The 19677-nt window shown below is 35.1% G+C and overlaps 1 protein-coding gene across 1 annotated transcript; it reads right to left on the reverse strand.

Annotated features, from left to right (window-relative positions):
* Positions 1 to 62: 62 nt before the first annotated feature.
* On the reverse strand, positions 63 to 19654 carry LOC123542810 (cardiolipin synthase (CMP-forming)-like). The gene is made up of 7 exons (XM_045328817.2): positions 19116 to 19654; positions 13665 to 13802; positions 12644 to 12773; positions 8724 to 8809; positions 2453 to 2521; positions 815 to 906; positions 63 to 406 (listed from the first exon to the last, which is right to left on the reverse strand). The coding sequence occupies exons 1-7, from the start codon at positions 19524 to 19526 to the stop codon at positions 301 to 303; spliced, it is 1032 nt and encodes a 343-aa protein (XP_045184752.1). The 5' UTR covers positions 19527 to 19654; the 3' UTR covers positions 63 to 300.
* Positions 19655 to 19677: the final 23 nt, after the last annotated feature.

The raw sequence follows: 19677 nt of genomic DNA on the forward strand, positions 1-19677 counted from the left end.
ATTTCAATATTGCTGATAGCGAACCATACATGGAACATCCTTGCCTAGTAACATCGACTCTTCTAGAAAACAGACAATCTTCTACTTGAAAATCACCTTGTTTATGTCATCAATGAGTATGAGCAGCTATCAATGTTTTGTTCAATAGTTATACTGACTGTAACAGTCTACATCACCTCAGAAAAAACACACATTCCTATCACATAGCAATGTCAATACAACTTGACGGAAGAAAACATCTGACAGTTCCTGTCCCATCAAACTCTTATTAATTAAAAATAACGGCTACACATGTAAAGTTCATTTGTTTGTTATTTTTGAGTCTTTCTGTAGAAACTGGACTGATTTTTTCCTTGTGATAACATATCCAACCCCCGAGCCAAATGTTGTTGCTGCTGTCAAACCCCTGAAATAACATGATGTCACTTTTAAAGGAAAGTTGAAAGACAAAAGCATAAAGATACCAGCAAAATTCTGAGGAACAAGACAATTTATCCACAGTTCCCTATTGAAATGGGCAAAAATATACTATTTTGGGCAGTTGAAATAAAATATGTGTAACTTTTGTTGCCATAACAACCATAAATTTAGATGTAGCATATTCTACTAATATTGCCTTCATTTTTGCATTCCTCAAATTTACTGAAAACATCTCTTGTTCTTTGTTTAGTTATAGATGATCCATTTTTTCATATTTTTATTTTTAAATATATGCAAGGGCATGTCAAAAGCGGAAGGGGACAATTGGCTTGCAACCTTTCCCTAAAAACATCCATTCAGCATACACCCTGAATAGCCTTAAACTGAGACATACCATAAACACTGAAGTGCTGGATGATCAATAAACCCAAACACTGGAGCTGCCAGTGTGAAACATACTAATGACAACTGTAGTGCTGTGTTGATCTGAAAAAACAAATCAAAAATTCATTAATTCAATTAATATTATGTAAATATTTTCTTAGGGAAAGACAATAAATTTAAATCAACATGCCTTACCAATACCTATAGGTTATTAGATTTGTATCAAAATATATGTACAGTAGTAGTGAAAACTGCAGTTCTGCAGCAGAAATATTGGTCATCATCAATCAAGCCAACTTTTTGTTTGTTTCAAAGATCTTTAACATTACATTGTAATGTTGGATAAATTTTAACAATTTGAAAAAGCAGAGGCAAAACTGAAAATATGAAATATCAATCACTGTCTAGTAATTACCATTCTAGTGTGAAACACAGTATAATGACTGGCATCATTGTGTATATTGCCTGGGGGCAATTTATATCATAGCATTTTCTACAACACAATCCTGACACTGTGAAAAGGCATCTTTGCTATATGTATAAGCTTCATAAAATGCAGTCTTTATTTGCTATGATATAGCAAGCTAGAAGCATAGGTGATAAGTACCCTCATTCATATAAGGACAAAAATATGCAGTGATCATGACCTTTGTGTGACATTGGCCTTAGACCTTATGACCTGGGTTATACACACTGCTTGTGGTTAACAACTGTTGCAAATTGTTGAGGGTTTTTCCAGTGATTGAGAAAATATGGACTGAACAGAAATCTAAGCTATTTCATCTTTGACCTTGAACATAATGATCTGGGTTATATGCTCTACATGTCATCTTGATGAGGCAAACAAATGACGCAAGTTTTGTGAAAATCTTTAATGCAGATTGTACAATATAGAGCAGAAACAAATTTCAGCTATTTCATCTTTGACCTCTAAGTGTGACTTTGACGCAGGTTTGACAACTGACCTAGAAATGTGACCTTGACCTTTGATATAGTGACCTTGATTCTTTGCTCTGCATATCGTCCTATTGAGGTAAATAATTGATTTTATGTAAATTTGCCAGTGGTTAAGAAGATGTACCAGAATGGAATTTAAGCTATTTGACTTGTAACCTCCAAGTGTGACCTTGACCTTGGACCTAGCGAGCTTGTTTTTGTGACCTGCACATCATTTTGGTAAAATAAACAACTGATGTTAGTTTTATTAAAATCTTCAAAGCGATTTAGACAATATCAAGTGGACATAAAGATAAGCTATTTGACCTATAACCTCCAAGTGTGACCTTAACCTTGAACCTTGTGACCTGAATTGTGTACCAGTACTCTGCATGCCATCTTGATGAGGTTATCAACAGATGCTACTTTTATGAAAGTCTTCCTAGCTGTTAAGAACATATGAAACAGAAATAACGGACGGATGGATAAATGTGCATAACTCCAATACAGCCCCTATAAAATTTGCATCTGTAGATATAGTAATACATGTCAATGCAATCCATTATGAAGTTTACAGACCAGGAAATCAAAGCAGAAATGTCACAAGGACTGAAGCAGAACCAAGTTTGTTAACTTACACAACATTTTATGAAGCTCAATGCCATGTTTTATTCATTGAATTGTAAATACATTACCTAATTAATAACTTTACCTTGCTTAATGTAGATGGCAGCAATTTGGCAGTGGGATTGGTGATGTCAAAATATCTTTTTATTGTTCTCTGTGAAATAAAAAAAAAACATACAATAATACAATTATGTTACAGAGCCATATCAACTTCTCTTTTGATTAATTAATTAATAAATAATTATAAGGTATTTAACTTGTCAATTATTCAAAGAATATATGAATGCTGATCATTAATTATGCAAACAAGAGCTGTGTGTTAACAGTGCAATCGACTATTCGAAGTATTGATAGAAGTATAGGGTCAAAATATTACCTGAGATTTTCAGACAAAAGAAAAGGAACAGATAAGACAAACAATGTACCCGCATTTGTGGATTTGGATAAGTCTTGCACTATAGACTGGTTTCCAAGTCCAAAAAGGCCATAATTTAGCCAAAATAGTTGACAGAGTTATGTACTCTTGCCTACAGATGGGAATCATTATGATAAACAAGTGTTAAAAGTTTCAAAGCCACATGTCAAACAGCTTTGACAAAACGTTGATTTGTATGAAAACTAAACCAATTTCCAAATCCAAAAAGGGCCATAATTCAGCCAAAAAAGTTGACAGAGTAATGTAGTCTTGCCTACAGATGAAAATCATGATGATAAACAAGTGTTCAAAGTTTCAAAGCCACATATCAAATAGTTTTGACAAATTATGGACTTGTACGAAAACTGAACCAATTTTCAAGTCCAAAAAGGGCCATAATTCAGCCAAAATAGTTGACAGTGACATGTACGCTTGTCTACAGATATTGTTGTGCAGCTGAAAATCGGTATAATTCTTTTGTAGAAAAATAATCTGAATAAAAAAAGTATACGATGAAGATTCAATACAGAAATTTAATAACTTTTGTAAAAGACCAGATCAACGAAAAAAAAAGTGTAAAATATCTAATTATGTATAAGTTGCAATTCTTTCAATTCTTTGTTTTTATGACACTTGTCAAAACTTTATTGTTGTCTCAACTTTGACACATTTATGCACTTTAATCTTTAATAGTCCAGAATGTGCTAAAAGGTTTCTAAATGTATTTATGATTAGGTCATTGTGACGTCTGGATAATTTAAATGTTAAGACTTCCTAACTGATACATGTGTTGATTGCTGTCAAAACTTGTTAATATTTTAAATACTTGTAATTTTATTACCATGTACGCTTTCTTGAATTTGATTGGTTTATACTGTTAATTACAGTCACAATAAGGGTCATTTTAATTGGTCAGTTATTATATGGTGAGAAAAATATATTTTCAAGACAGCAGATTTTTGAGGAGAATAGATTTGGATTTCCAAGTAGAAACATTGTGGTTTTCCACTAGAACGCTAGAATTGTTAATACTTAAATCTTTTTTCTAATTGTTATATTCTACGGATAACCGTGTGAAAATTGTTATTTGTTGACTGTGTGGTTTTCCACTGAAGAAAAATAAAGAAGATAAGCTGGAACTGTGTTTTATCATTTGGACATAATAAGTAATGCCATAGTGCCGCAGAATTAAAAACATTCAATAATATTTATCGGCATTACACGTGGTGGGAAAGGGGGTCTTTCCCAACCTCTCAATTTAGCAAGCGAGATATTAAAATTCCCCACGGAAAACAAAAATGATTAGAAGTGGATTGCTATTCAGAATTTCTGTATCATGTGGAAAATGTGGACTTTACCATGTTAACGAAAAGGAGAAGTGTTGTGCACAAAAAGCGAGATGCAACAAATGTAATAAAATTGGACATTTTGCTCGAGTTTGTCTTCTTCCAGCAGCCAGGCAAAAGTCGGAAATGTCAAAACAACGCGATAAAGAACGCATGACAGCATTCATTAATCGCAAGACAGCAGAATGTATCTTACCATTCTACAATGAAGAAGATGCCTTCTTTCAGCACAACATAACGAACAACGCTGTAAGTCCAGTTTCTTTTGCAGAATTTCAGAAGTTAAAATCATCAGCTGATTCTTTGTCTAAAACCATTAATGGTATGAAATCAGAGAATGTGTCTCTCATTATGAAAAATCAAAGACTGAAAAGCTTTAATGAACAACTGCAGAATGAACTTTCTATCAGTAAATCAAAATTAAAGAATCTACGAGAAACATCTGCATGTGAGATCAACTCACTAAAAGTTAACAGTCGCAACTCTTAAACTTGAGAAAATGGACAGAATTATTGAAGAACTTAAGAAACTGAATAATGATTATGAAAAGCTGAGACTTATGCACAACAAGAAAGCTTATGAAATAATGATTATGGAGTCAACCAAGAACGATCAAATAGATGACCTTAAATCAGAAAACAACACTTTGAAAAATGAACTTGCGCAGCTTCAAAAACAAACCAAAAAACAGCCTAACGAAAGAGGAAATCAACGTTTTCAGCATGTACATAATGGAAACCCACATCACGATCCCTCAGATGCCAAGTGCAGAGTGTGGTTCCCCAAAGCACAGAGAGGAGGCCAATCCTATCGTGGACGAGGTCAAGGACACAGAAGACAGTGCCGGCATAATGAACGCTACTGATATCTAATAAGTTGTTTACAAAAACAGTAACATAAATGTATTATTTAGTGGATGGTACTTATGCTTTTCAGCCATTTCGGTGCTTTATATTCACAATACATTTCTGTAAAGCTGACTTAAGGTGAACAATATCTAATTTCGTTAACTGGTAGTTATATATTAATGCATGGTACATTACCACATTTCACAGGAGTGAAATAATCTTAAAGGAGGGAGAAGTGTTGTGCAGCTGAAAATCGGTATAATTCTTTTGTAGAAAAATAATCTGAATAAAAAAAGTATACGATGAAGATTCAATACAGAAATTTAATAACTTTTGTAAAAGACCAGATCAACGAAAAAAAAAAGTGTAAAATATCTAATTATGTATAAGTTGCAATTCTTTCAATTCTTTGTTTTTATGACACTTGTCAAAACTTTATTGTTGTCTCAACTTTGACACATTTATGCACTTTAATCTTTAATAGTCCAGAATGTGCTAAAAGGTTTCTAAATGTATTTATGATTAGGTCATTGTGACGTCTGGATAATTTAAATGTTAAGACTTCCTAACTGATACATGTGTTGATTGCTGTCAAAACTTGTTAATATTTTAAATACTTGTAATTTTATTACCATGTACGCTTTCTTGAATTTGATTGGTTTATACTGTTAATTACAGTCACAATAAGGGTCATTTTAATTGGTCAGTTATTATATGGTGACAAAAATATATTTTCAAGACAGCAGATTTTTGAGGAGAATAGATTTGGATTTCCAAGTAGAAACATTGTGGTTTTCCACTAGAACGCTAGAATTGTTAATACTTAAATCTTTTTTCTAATTGTTATATTCTACGGATAACCGTGTGAAAATTGTTATTTGTTGACTGTGTGGTTTTCCACTGAAGAAAAATAAAGAAGATAAGCTGGAACTGTGTTTTATCATTTGAACATAACAAGTAGTGCCAGTAACATCATAATACCTTTAACATCCATCATAATTTTTCGGCATTACAATATAAATCATGATGATGAACAATTGTTCAAACTTTCAAAGTCACATGTAAAATAGTTTTGACAAAACATGGACTTGTACAAAAATTGTACCAATTTCCAAGTACAAAAAGGGCCATAATTCAGTCAAAATAGTTGACAGAGTTATGTACTCTTGCCTACAGATAGAGACTGTTATAATAAAGAAATGATAAAAGTTTCAAAGCCATATGTCAAACACTTTACACAAAATGTGAACTGATAGGAAAAACTTAACCAAGATTTCTAAGTTAGAAGGGGCCATAATTCAGCCAAAATCTTTGATAGAGTTATGTACTCTTGCCTAAAACTGGACATGGTGATGGTAAACAAGTGTTGAAAGTTTCAAAGCTTTATCTCAAAAGACTTTGTCAAGAAGTGGACTGGTACGAAAAACTTAACCAAGGTGTGACGCTGACGCTGACGCTGTGGTGAGTAGGATAGCTCTACTTAGTACTACTAGTAATAGGCGAGCTAAAAAGTAGTTTAAAAAGGAGTATCGTTTGTAAGTTCTCCTGAAGTTTCAGTCATGTATTCTTCTGCCTGTAGGCAATATAATGGCAAAATATTTAGTGCTAAAACGAAGGAATAAAAATACAAATATCATTTGTCAAGGTGGGACAAATTAGGGATTCTTCTAAACAAGCCTCAGTTCCAGGTGATGGTACATCCATAATGGAGGTATTTTACAATATGAATTATTTTTCATCCAAAAAGACACATTAAAATAAACAATTAATTTTGCAAGAAGGCAGTTATGAAAGCATGTTTTATCAATGGTACAGTAGATTTTCAGTTCGAAGTGCAATTGCTTTTGACATGCTGTCCATAGGGTGCAAGACAGCACCACAGACCACTTATATATAATACCCCCTCCACTTACATTATATTGAGTCACTGACATTGGGCTGACCAGTCCTAGAACTATCCGCTTAATACTGAGTGTAATGGGAGGAAGTTACTAGTACCATACTAAATACTAACAATCCCTCAAACATTCCATGTGATGACAGAAGACTAAGTTAACATTAGCCGATAAAAAGCAATGCAATGACTCAAACAATTCATGTGGCTGCCAGTTATTTTCTTCATACATTCTCTGTTTGGATCATTCAAAATCAGGAATAAGTTGAGAATTTTGCTCATCTTTTGAATTCAAGTAATCAGTGTTTTAATGCAGTTTCATTTGCTATTATAATTACCGATGACTTTTTTGAACCAGTTTTGATTTACAGGACTGGTGTTTTATGCAAAATCATGGATCATCTCTCATGCTGTACCAACCGTCATGAACTGAACATATCGAAAGCTTACATTCTTTTAGATTCTACAGATAATGGTGAAGCATAATACTCTATCCTGAACTAAGCTAGTACAAACACACTTAACCTTTAGCCTGCTGGCGGCAAATGATTCTGCCTTTGCGACCAGTGCAGACCAAGATCAGCCTGCACATCTGTGCAGTCTGATCATGGTCTGCACTGTTTGCTATTCAGTCAGTAAATTTTCAGTGAACACCCCTTTAAATAATAAATGATATTGCCCAAATTGAATGACGAACCAGTCCATTGTAGAAATATAGCAGGCTAAGGGTTAATATCTACTCAGACTTTGGTAACCATAATTGAGCCATGCCATGAGAAAACCAACATAGTGGGTTTGCGACCAGCATGGATCCAGACCAGCCTGCGCATCCGCGCAGTCTGGTCAGGCTCCATGCTGTTCGCTTTTAAAGCCTATTGGAATTGGAGAAACTGTTAGTGAACAGGATGGATCCTGACCAGACTGCGCGGGTGCGCAGGCTGGTCTGGATCCATGCTGGTCGCACACCCACTATGTTGGTTTTCCCATGGCACGGCTCATATCATTCAATATCTGTGACATGTACTGATATGTCACAGCTGGGAAATTATTGATGTAAGTCTACAAAATTATTGCCTGTGGGGAGACAATATTGAGAACTTGGTAAGATAGTTTAAGGTAGTTTTGAATGTTGAGATGTATGCTGACGATTAATATAAAGGGATCAACAAGTTTTAAAGTTGATTTTAAGACATTAGTGACAGAAATTTGATCATATGTCAACATTTTCGTAACTTTATAAAGTTAGTAAAGATGTTGTTTTATATAAATTATACATAAACAGGTTGCTATTAATTCAGAACATGTATGTTTTCTTATGCAGGGTCAATGTTTTATTTCTTGTATTTGGATCAATTACGTAATGCCATTACTTCCAGCTTATCAAAAGTGCAGAACTTACACAGCTGCCTTGTTTTTTGTTTTTGGTTTAACGCCGTTTTTCAACAGTATTTCAGTCATGTAACGGCCTGCAGTTAACCAAACCAGTGTTCCTGGATTTTGTACAGGTACAAACCTGTTCTCTGCAAGTAACTGCTAACTTCCCCACATGAATTATTCCAGGAGGACGAATGATTTCGGACACAATGTCTTTTATCAAATCGTTACAGAGAACATACGCCCCACCAGGGGATCGAACTCGTGACTCAGCGATCCGTGGACCAACGCTCTCCCTACTGAGCTAAGCAGGTGGACAGCTGCCTTTGGTTGAAAAAAAATATTTAAAGCATATTTCCATCCATGAGGCCTGTACTATAAAAAGTAACATAAACTGAAGATTTTTCCAAGTCTGACAGAAGATGTGCAAAGGTTAGCTATCAATTTCAAATTAAAGAAAGATAAATAAAGTTACTCACTGGTGGAGGTAGAGAAATATATCGGATCACAAATCCTGTAGCAATAAGAAGTACATCTCGTCCTATGATCAATACTGCAAGTGGAACTGCAAACAATAGACATACGTGAACTATTTCGTAAATCAAGAGCTGTCGGAGGACAGCAACGCTCGACTATTCAACAGTCTTGTCAATTGAATGAATATAAAAGTCGAAAAAGAGGCATAATATTGTAACAAGAGATCACAGAGTGATCTTGGCGCCCACCAATGTGCCATTTTTGAGTGTTCCAAATTTCAAGACTTACTGACTACCTCAAGGTCAAATTTCATTTCCATACACAACACTGTGCATGTGGTCCGAATTCGAAAGCTGTAGCTTGAGAAATGTAAAAGTAGGTCACTAGGTCAATGTGAAGGTCAAAGTTTGTTTCGGTACACAATCCTCTGCATGTGGTCTAAATTTGAAGCCTGTAGCTACAGAAATGTGAAAGTAGGTCACTAGGTCAATCTTAAGGTCAAAAGTTCATTTCGGTACACAAAACTATGCAAGTGGTCCAAATTTGAAGGATGTAGCTTGAGAAATGTAAAAGTAGGTCACTAGGTCAAAATCAAGGTCAAATTCTATTTCGGAATACAAAACTATGAATGTGGTCCAAATTTGAAGCCTGTACCTTAAAAATGTGAAAGTAGGTCACTAGGTCAATGTAAAGGTCAAAGTTCATTTCGGTACACAAAACTATGCAAGTGGTCCAAATTTGAAGGCTGTAGCTTGAGAAATGTAAAAGTAGGTCACTAGGTCAAAATCATGGTCAAATTTTATTTCGGAATACAAATCTATGCATGTGGTCCAAAGTTGAAGCCTTTACCATAAAAATGTGAAAGTAGGTCACTAGGTCAATGTGAAGGTCAAAGTTTTTTTCGGTACACAAAACTATGCATGTGGTCCAAATTTGAAGGCTGTAGCTTGAGAAATGTGCAAGTAGGTCACTAGGTCAAAATCAATGTCAAATTTCATTTTGAAACACGGAACTATGCATATGGTCCAAATCTGACGCCTGTACCTTCAAAAATGTGAAAATAGGTCACTAGATCAAAATCAAGGTCAATGGTTTTCCAGTGCACAAAACTATGCATGTGGTCCAAATTTGAAGGCTGTAGCTACAGAAATGTGAAAGTAGGTCACTAGGTCAAAATCAAGGTCAACTCATGTCAAGGTTCATCTTGCCACTCAAAAATATACATGTGGTCCAAATTTAAAGGCTGTAGCTACAGAAATGTGAAAGTAGGTCACTAGGTCAAAATCAAGGTCAACTCATGTCAAGATTCATCTTGCCACTCAAAAATATACATGTGGTCCAAATTTGAATGTTGTAGTTATTGACAAGAACATTTTAAAAGCTTTTCCCTATATAAGTCTATATGAACCATGTGACCCCCGGGCGGGGCCATTTTTGACCCTAGGGCGATAATTTGAACAAACTTGGTAGAGAACCACTAGATGATACTACATTACAAGTATCAAAGCCTTAGGCTTTGTGGTTTGGACAAGAAGATTTTCAAAGTTTTTCCTTATGTAAATCTATGTAAACCATATGACCCCCAGGGCGGGGCCATATTTGACCCTAGGGGTATAATATGAACAATCTTAGTTGAAGACCACTAGATGATGTCACATACAAAATATCAAAGCCCTAGGCCCTGTGGTTTTGGACAAGGGATTATTCAAAGTTTTTCCCTATATAAGTCATTATAAACTATGTGACCCCCAGGGCGGAACCATATTTGACCCCAGAGAAATAATTTGAATCATCTTGGTAGAGGACCACTAGATGATGCTTCAAACCAAATATCAAAGCCCTAGGCTCTGTGGTTTTGGAAAAGAAGGTTTTCAAAGTTTTTCCCTATATAAATCTATGTAAAATATAGAAATAAACAAAGGGCCATAACTCACTCATAAATTGTTGAACCAGTCTGATTTTCATGGGGACACAACTAGGGTACCAATACATCATTCTGACAAAATTTGGTCAAAATCCCCCCAGTAGTTTCTGAGGAGATGCGATAACGAGAAATTATTAACGGACGGACGGACGGACGGAATGACGGACGGACGCAGAGTGATTTTAATAGCCCACCATCTGACGATGGTGGGCTAAAAATGTGAAACAGCGTTATGGAACCTGCACAGTGCTTATCAGCTCACGACAGTGGATCTTGGTCTGCACTGGTCACAAAGGCAGAATCACTTACTGCCAGCTGGCTAAAGGTTGATTTAAATCTAAACAAGCAAATCTGATGCATTGGTATCCCCAGCCGAAAGGGTTTGTGGTGAGGAATGGCAAAAAAATATATCCCTCAAAAAGTTAAGGATGTTACTAAGAAGCAAATAATTTCAATAGTCAAAATAAATTTAACAGAAAATGAACGCCTTTTTATGGTTGGGGGAGTGGGGAGCCAGAGGGGTGCATGATGCATGATCAGGGTGGTAGGCATGATTCAGTGGGGTTGAGGAGTGAGGTAGGGGAACAGTACAACTTTGCATGTTAATAAATATTCATGGAAGGTTTGAAAAAAATTAATAAAAAGGAATGATTTTTTTTTGGGGGGGGGAGGGGGGGGAGGGGGGGAGGGGGTGTGACTTAGGCAAGGTGGTGACCAGGTGTTGGTAAACAACTTCACATGTTTATAATAAATGTTCATGGAAAAGAATGAAAGAAGTTTAATGAAATTCTACCAATTGGTTGGTTTGTTATGTACAAATCTGTAGATTTTTAAACAATTAAAGGGCAATAACTCTAAGGAAAATTGACCAATTAAAAAAATAATGACAGGCATCATCGAAGTATGTTAGTTCATATTTATTTTAAGTTCCATGAAATTCTACCAGCTTGTTACTGAGAAATGACTGCAGATGTGGATTTTTCATTAAATCAAGGACAATAACTCTAATGGAAATTGACCAATCAAAAAAAATTGACGGGCATCATCGCAGTATGTTGGTGCATGTTTATTTTAAGCTTTATGAAATTCTTACTGATAGTTACTGAGAAATGGCTGCGGACAGATATTTTTGGGCATTTTTCATTAAATCAAGGGCAATAACTCTAAGGGAAATTGACAAATCAAAAAAAAAATCTTGATGGGCATCAATGCAGTATGTTGGTTCATGTTTAGTACAAGTTTCATGAAATTCTACCTGCTAGTTACTGAGAAATGGCTGTGGACAGACATTTTTCATTACATCAAGGGCAATAACTCTAAGGGAAAATGACCAATCCAAAAAAAAACTTGACTGGCATCATCGCAGTATGTTGGTTCATGTTTATTTAAAGTTTCATGAAATTCTAACTATTAGTTACTGAGAAATGGCTGCAGACAGACGCATGCACGCACAGACACACTGACGGACAGACAACGCCATTTCAATACCCCACTCCTGATTTCATCTGCAGGGGATAATCAAAAAAATTCCTACATGGCAGATTTCACCTTTCATATTAAACCAAAAAGCTGTTTTAGTCTTTTGCATTATGTGAAAAAATTCAGCATTGCTTTGGTCGTTACAGACCTGTCAAATAATATGCATGCTGTTATAACAAAACAGCGTTAGGAATTAAGAAATAATATATAGCACAAGTGTTTTAACACCATTATTGCATGATGGGCAATTATATTTGTATGTCGTTTTACTGCTCAAGTGTATAAATGGTGTTAAAACACTGTTTTGCTACAAATTATTTCGATTCTAAAATGCCCTTAATCTGAACAATAAATGAAATATAGTAGCCCTCTTTCTTGGTTGCAACAAAAACTTTGATGTCACCTCACATTAGCATGACGTCATTCTAGCTTATGAGTGTTTTAACAGAAAAAGCTTAATTATAAATTAAAACGACAATTACACGGTCTTTTTCTGTAATAATGTAATATCAGTTATACCTGGTAAAAGTTGAGCCATGGTTAAGGTGACTGTAAGAACTGTTATGAGAATTTTATCAGCTAAAGGATCTAGTGCTGTACCAAATGCTGACATCTGATTCTTGAAATTCCTTGCTATATATCCATCCAGCTACAAAGTGAAGCAAAATATTATTGCATTAAATGTAGCCGACAGTGTTATGTTTAAAAATGGCTTTCTGTCTTTCAGCAGCCTGTGGTAACAGTATATATATACCTACCAACAACATTAAACTTTATACAATCTACATATAACTCCACAGGCACTATCATTGATAAATACACTGCACACACACAAGTCATATGTGCGACATTTGAGCCGCGCCATGAGAAAACCAACATAGTGGGTTTGCGACCAGCATGGATCCAGACCAGCCTGCGCATCCGCGCAGTCTGGTCAGGATCCATGCTGTTCGCTAACAGTTTCTCCGACTCCAATAGGCTTTAAAAGCCAACATAGTGCATTTGCAACCAGCATGGATCCAAACCAGCCTGCACAGTCACGCAGTCTGGTCAGGATCCATGCGCTTTCAAAGCCTTTTGCAATTAGAGAAACCATTAGCAAACAGCATGGATCCTGACCAGACTATGTGGATGCGCAGGCTGGTCTGGATCCATGCTGGTCGCAAACCCACTATGTTGGCTTTCTCATGGCATGGCTCATTTGCTAAAAATGAGAAAGCCCTCAAAATGTGTAAGACTGAAATAATATGAGTACAAGGCTACAATCAAAACTAAAGAAATACCTTACAATGGGATACAATAGCCAGCTGCTCAGAAAATAGACTCAGGCAGGGGCTGGGATGTACATTACTTTCAGGAAGTAAAGAGTACAGTAACTGTAAGCTTGGTCTGAATTTCAAATATTCATGAGCTGTAGCAAAGTTTTCAATACAACTTTTCCCCCTAAAAGGGCCTTGCAGTATATATTATTTCACTAAATTCCTTACTATATAATAGTTTTCACAGAAATATATGAAACTGAACAGTGTATTATACATACCAGATCTGTGAGTCCGGCAAAGGTGAACAATCCTAGAGCAACTGAATAACTCTCCTCCACTACAAGATATCCTATCACAGGAGTTAACATGATACGAGACATTGTTAACATGTTTGGAACTGTCCAAACATTTTCTTTCTGGAAATATAAAATGAAACAAGTGTTTAGAAAGGAAAATGAAGATTATATGACTCAAGTTATTATTTATTGTGATATTTCCAATAATGACCCAATCATTTAAATCTTTCTGAAACCATCTTTAGAAAGTAATCAGATCTTACATAGAGAATATTAGGTTACTGTCTGATAATTAAAATTTATTATGCGAGTTGAAGAAAATATATTAGGCGAGACTGTGCCGAACCTTATATATTTTCGTAGACAAGCCTAATAAATTTAAATTTTTCAGACAGTAATCTAATATTCTATTTATCCTACCTGTTCAGAAAATAGGGACAAAAATTGTTGGAAAGAGTAATAGCGTGCAGACTTGACGTCATATACGACGTTTGCAATTGCAATTCTATTTGTGGATAAAATTGAAAATTGTATTATAAGGTTTTTATTTCTGGATAAAAACTTTTGAGATCACCACTTATTTTCTCAGGTAGAACATTTCTAATACAATGTTAACAGTTTCTATAAAAAATTCGGAAAAAAGGTTTTTTCAAAATATCCCGCTGAAGTTCAGTAAAAGTGAAAAATAGCAATTATAACATTTTTGTTTCTGGATATAAACCTATATTTTGACCACTCATTTTCTAAGTTAAATCATTTCCAATACAATGGTGATGGTTTCAATGCAAAATTTTGATAAATTATGTGGTTTCGAAAATTCCCGCAAAAGTGACATCTTGACACTGACTAGATAAAGCAAAGTTTATTAGGAAGGCCGATTTTGTATGAGGGTAGGATAAATTCATATATTTCATTTTACTAAATTCAGCTACTTTTTTGTACTTTAACAAATCATCCCAAAGTCTTTCTTGATGCTTTACACTATTACATATTATCTTTATAAATGAAACTGACTTGGTATGTTTTCTTATTGTATGAATTCTTAAACCAGATAATTTTGGTGTATATATACTCATATCCCTACACTATGTGCAAAATATCACAAGGTATGCAAAATGTTCAGTCAGACAGAGACACAAATCTTGGGCTTCACTTTCTAACAAGAGTGCCTGACTATCACAAAATACGCCTGTCATTGAACTTGGCCTAGTACAAGGGGCATAATCCAAGAGTGCCTGGGACAATTTGGTAGGTTATCATACTTGGCCAAGATTTTATGCCCACAACCATTGTCAGCAATTTTGGTGAAGATCAGATGAAAACTGTTTGACTTAGAGTGCGGACAAAGCTTAATTTGCAGTATTTTGAGTAATTGAAGGGCCATAATCCATGAGTTCCTGGAATGATTTGGCTGGTTATCGAACTAAAATGGCCGAGATATTATGCTCACAAACATTGTCAGCAAGTTAAGTGAAGATCGAATGAAAACCTTTGGACTTAGAGAGCATCTTGGTGTGGTGAACATTTGTGCCAAGTTTCTTTGAAATCCTTCAAGCTGGTCAAGAGTTACAGAGCAGACACGAAACAAACTGATAGGACCTTTGACACCTAAGTGTGACTTTGACTTTAAAGTTAGACATCAAAAACATGCACTCTGCATGTTGTCTCGGTGTGGTGAACATTTGTGCCAAGTTTCTTTGAAATCCTTCAAGGGGTTCAAGAGTTACAGAGCAGACACGAAATTGCTAACGGACGGACGTGCCACTGAAATGAAGAAGGGGCTTTACAGTTAGATGGCCCAGATGGCCTTTTCTTTCTTTTAAGTTGCGCAGACAGACAGACACAGAGGGTATAACATAATATGTCCTTTCAGGTGTATAAAAAATCATTTTATGAAAAAATAAATTTCACTCTGCTTAATTTATTTATATCCTGGCTTTATACAGTCTTTAGACTTCAACAAAACACTCTTGTTTAACAGAGAATTGGGTGTAATGTTTAAGCATTTTCTGGCATACATGTATACCTATTACTGTGAATTTCAATTTTCTATCTAAAGCAGTTATCTAACTGATCTCAGGGAATGAAAGCATTACTTATTTCAAACAGGGTCTAACAAAACATTAAAAAAGACGTGGCAAAATTAAGCAACGAAATTGAAAATTTAATGAAAATGTAGTCAGCATTGAATCTATCTCCGGATTCAAGTCAGCACTGACTGCATAAATGCTCCAATCCTAAATGTATTAACACTTGCTTTTATCTTCTTATTATAATAATCTAACATCTTCCTTTCTGCACAACATAGTAAGTACGTACATTTTTTATTCAGAAAGAGACTTACTGTTCTCTTTAGGTTTTGCATAATTTTTTATCACCAACTGCCAGCGTGTACTAGGTGGGCTGGGTAACCTGGGAAAGCTGGTGGTTCGATTACTTTTTTAACCCCTCATGCATGGCCATAATGTTTCATTACTGAACGTTTGCCATTATTCAACAAGAGCACCACCAAGCAGAGCAATATATGCCCAAAGTGTTATATCAAAGGATGGAAGGACTTGACTGTTGACGCCCAAAGGACAGGAACAATAAAGGGAAGAAAGTAAAAAAAAAATGTCCACAGAAGAAAAATTCTAAGTCCACAAGCAAGAGGGCCAAGATGGCCCTAGGTCGCTCACCTGAGAAACACACCATAACAGTGTAAACATGTTTCCCAGATGACCCGTATTTGAACTTGACCTAGATTTCATCAAGCCAATCATTCTGACTAAATTTTATGAATATCCAGTGTAAAATGCAGCCCCTATTGCGTACACAAGGTTTTTCTTTAATTTGACCGGATGACCTAGTTTTTGACCCTAGATGACCCAAATTCAAACTCGACCTTGATTTCATCAAAACAAACATTCTGATCAAATCTCATGAAGATCCAGTGTATAATGCGGATTGCAGCCCCTATTGCATACACAGGGTTTTTCCTTGATTTGACCTAGTGTCACAGTTTTTGACCCAAGATGACCCATATTCAAACTGACCTAGATTTCATCAAGGCAATCATTCTGACCAAAACTCATGAAGATCAATTGAAAAATACAGCCTTTATTGGATACACAAGGTTAATCTTTGATTTGACCTAGTGACCTAGTTTTTGATTCCAGATGACCCATATTCAAACTCCTCCTGGACTTCATCAAGGCAATCATTCTGACTAAATCTTATGAATATCCAGTGTAAAATGCAGCCCCTATTGCGTACACAAAGTTTTTCTTTAATTTGACCGAATGACCTAGTTTTTGACCAAAGATGACCCACATTCAAACTTGACCTAGATTTCATCCAGACAAACATTCTGATAAAATTTCATGAGGTTTTGGTGTAAAATGCAGTCTCTATTGCATACACAAGCATTTTCTTTGATATGACCTAGTTTTTGACCAAGGATGACCCATATTGGAACTTGATCTAGATTTCATCAAGGCAATCATTCTGAAGATCTGAAAAAATTCATGAAGATTAACTGAAAAAGCCCCTATTGCGAACACAAGGTTTTTCTTTAATTTGACCTAGTTTTTGATCCCAGATAACCTATTTGCAAACTTGGCTTAGATTTTATCAAGGTAATCGTTCTGACAAAATTTCATGAAGATCAGTTGAAAAATACAGACTCTATCGCATACACAAGGTTTTCCTTTAATTTGACCTAGTGACCTAGTTTTTGATTCCAGATGATTTATTTTCAAACTTGCCCTAGATTTCATTAAGGTAATCATTCTGACCAAAAATTCATGATGATCAATTGAAAAATACAGCCTCTATTGCATACACAAGGTTTTTCTTTCATTTGACCTAGTGACCTAGTTTTTGACCCAAGATGACCCATTTTCAAACTTGGCCTAGATTTCATCAAGGTTATCATTCTGACACAATTTCATGAAGATCAGTTGAAAAATACAGCCTCTATCGCATACACAAGCTAAATTTTGACAGACAGACTATAGACGACAGACGGACGCCAGACATCAAGCGATCACAAAAACTCACCTGAGCACTTAAGGAAGATTAAAAACATAGATATGAATTAAAAGGTTACATTTGCCTACTGTGCAGTGAAAAGAATAAAAGTGGGGCTAGGCTCTTAGTAGCAGAGCTACCGGCGCCGCTTCAGCGTCGCATTACAGTTAAACATATGAAAAATAAAATGAATAGAGAGATCTAACTGTGTATACTATCGAGTTGAAAATTCGTGGTACTTTTTGGAATCGGTGTTGTTTGGATTTTTTCATGTACACTATGCACATAGTAATTAATCAGTAAAGACGTCAGTAGATGCTTACTGTTTACGGTTGACAAAAGCGTCTCGCTTACTGCTTTGAATATTGAATAAAAATGCAAATGAGCGTTTGATAATAAGAAATTAATGCTAAATACATTTTCTACGAAGAAAAAAAGAAATAAAACACAATATTTTCAGTTTGAAATGACTTTTGTCACGCTTCCATTACTGAACTTTATTATATATATTTATGTTTGTCTCATGACGTCATAACTCCACAATGGTGTAGTGGTTAGCGAGTTTTCGTTGTAATCCAGAGGTCATGAGTTCGAACCTCACCTGGACCAGATTTTTTTTTTAATTTTTATTTTTTATTTCATTTTTTTTTTTTTTGTATTATTATGAGTTTTGAAAATATTGTATAACTAAAGTCTATTGTAATTAAATTTGGAATTGGAACATTAACTTTTTACATTAAGTCCTCATTGCCCAACATTCACACGCAAAGACACAGAATTCCTTTGGCTATTGGCCTAATGAGATTCTGTTAGGTTTGAAATTTTCAAAGTTCAAGCTTTTCAATTTGAAGCAGTTATCATTTTGTGACTGGTTTCCAGTATTATAATAAGTTATGTAAAATTGTTGATGCAGTGCGTTTTAATAAGAATAACAGAAATTATTCAAATACGTTTTTTTTTCTTTATCTTGGTGCAGATGTTAATCTATACCAAACTTTCTTTTGATTATATACAGAATATTTGTAGAGTTTTCACATGTCGAGAATTAATCTTGATGCAGTCTAAAACATGCATTCAGAAATCATGAATTATCATTAATAATTTTAATAGATCTAAAGAACATAAACTTCCGAAACGAATCCATAATTCCAGATAATTCCAGCACCACTCCTTTAATTTTTAACGGGCACTGGTGATTTTTCATGGGAGCTCTGCCTTTTAGGTAGCACCTACTTTCATATTATTGGTCTTGTAAAGTAGAGTTAGAATGGTAATAATTAAGATGGTCATAGGGACCAGTGTTTTTTTTTTGACAATAACAATATGAAAATAAATGATTTTTAGGATGCAGCTTAAAGGCTGTTCTTTATGGGTTTTTTTTTACCCATAGGCAGTTCAAATGGATAAATCAAATTTACTCACCACTTCCTTCAAAGAGCTTCTCAACCTTGTTGTCTCCTTCAACTCATCTTTCCTTGTGGCATTTGCAGATGCTGACACATGATGTCTTTTCGCTGTGCAATCTGTTGTAGATATCACAGTCTTTGAATTTCTCAAATCTTTTAACACACAACTTACTCTACATATTGGATGACTTTGTTTAAATATTGACGAGTTACTTCCCTTTACCGTCCAGTAAGTTATTTTACCCGATTCACATGGATAACAACGTTTTTGGGGGCGTATCTGTGAATGACAACTGATGGTCTGAGAAGAGATACATTTATGGCATGCACCTACAGCATTCAAAAGGTTTACTTTTCCATATTTCATTACTTTTTTCCCAAAAAACTTTAAAGTTGTTCCGTATGTCATTTTCATGGGCGCAGCCATTTTTATTTTAGCCTCGAACACAAAGTTTTCAAATATCTGAGTTAAATTGTCTAAACAAGTATATCTTAAAACCTAACACGTGCTCAGACGTTGATCATTAAAGTTTAGACGTATCAATGATTCATAATAATAATCGTGATGATAACAAATA

This window comes from Mercenaria mercenaria, chromosome 1 (genome assembly GCF_021730395.1).
Source record: "Mercenaria mercenaria strain notata chromosome 1, MADL_Memer_1, whole genome shotgun sequence".
Taxonomy (NCBI): domain Eukaryota; kingdom Metazoa; phylum Mollusca; class Bivalvia; order Venerida; family Veneridae; genus Mercenaria; species Mercenaria mercenaria.

Excerpts from the sequence above, each read along its gene's own strand:
- LOC123542810 (XM_045328817.2), bottom strand. The coding sequence starts at position 19,526 with ATGGCTGCGCCCATGAAAATGACATACGGAACAACTTTAAAGTTTTTT. Across the intron at positions 13,803-19,115 it reads GAAGCTCTTTGAAGGAAGTG|AAAGAAAATGTTTGGACAGT; the intron begins GTGAGTAAATTT and ends TTATATTTCCAG. Across the intron at positions 907-2,452 it reads TGCCATCTACATTAAGCAAG|ATCAACACAGCACTACAGTT; the intron begins GTAAAGTTATTA and ends TTGTTTTTTCAG.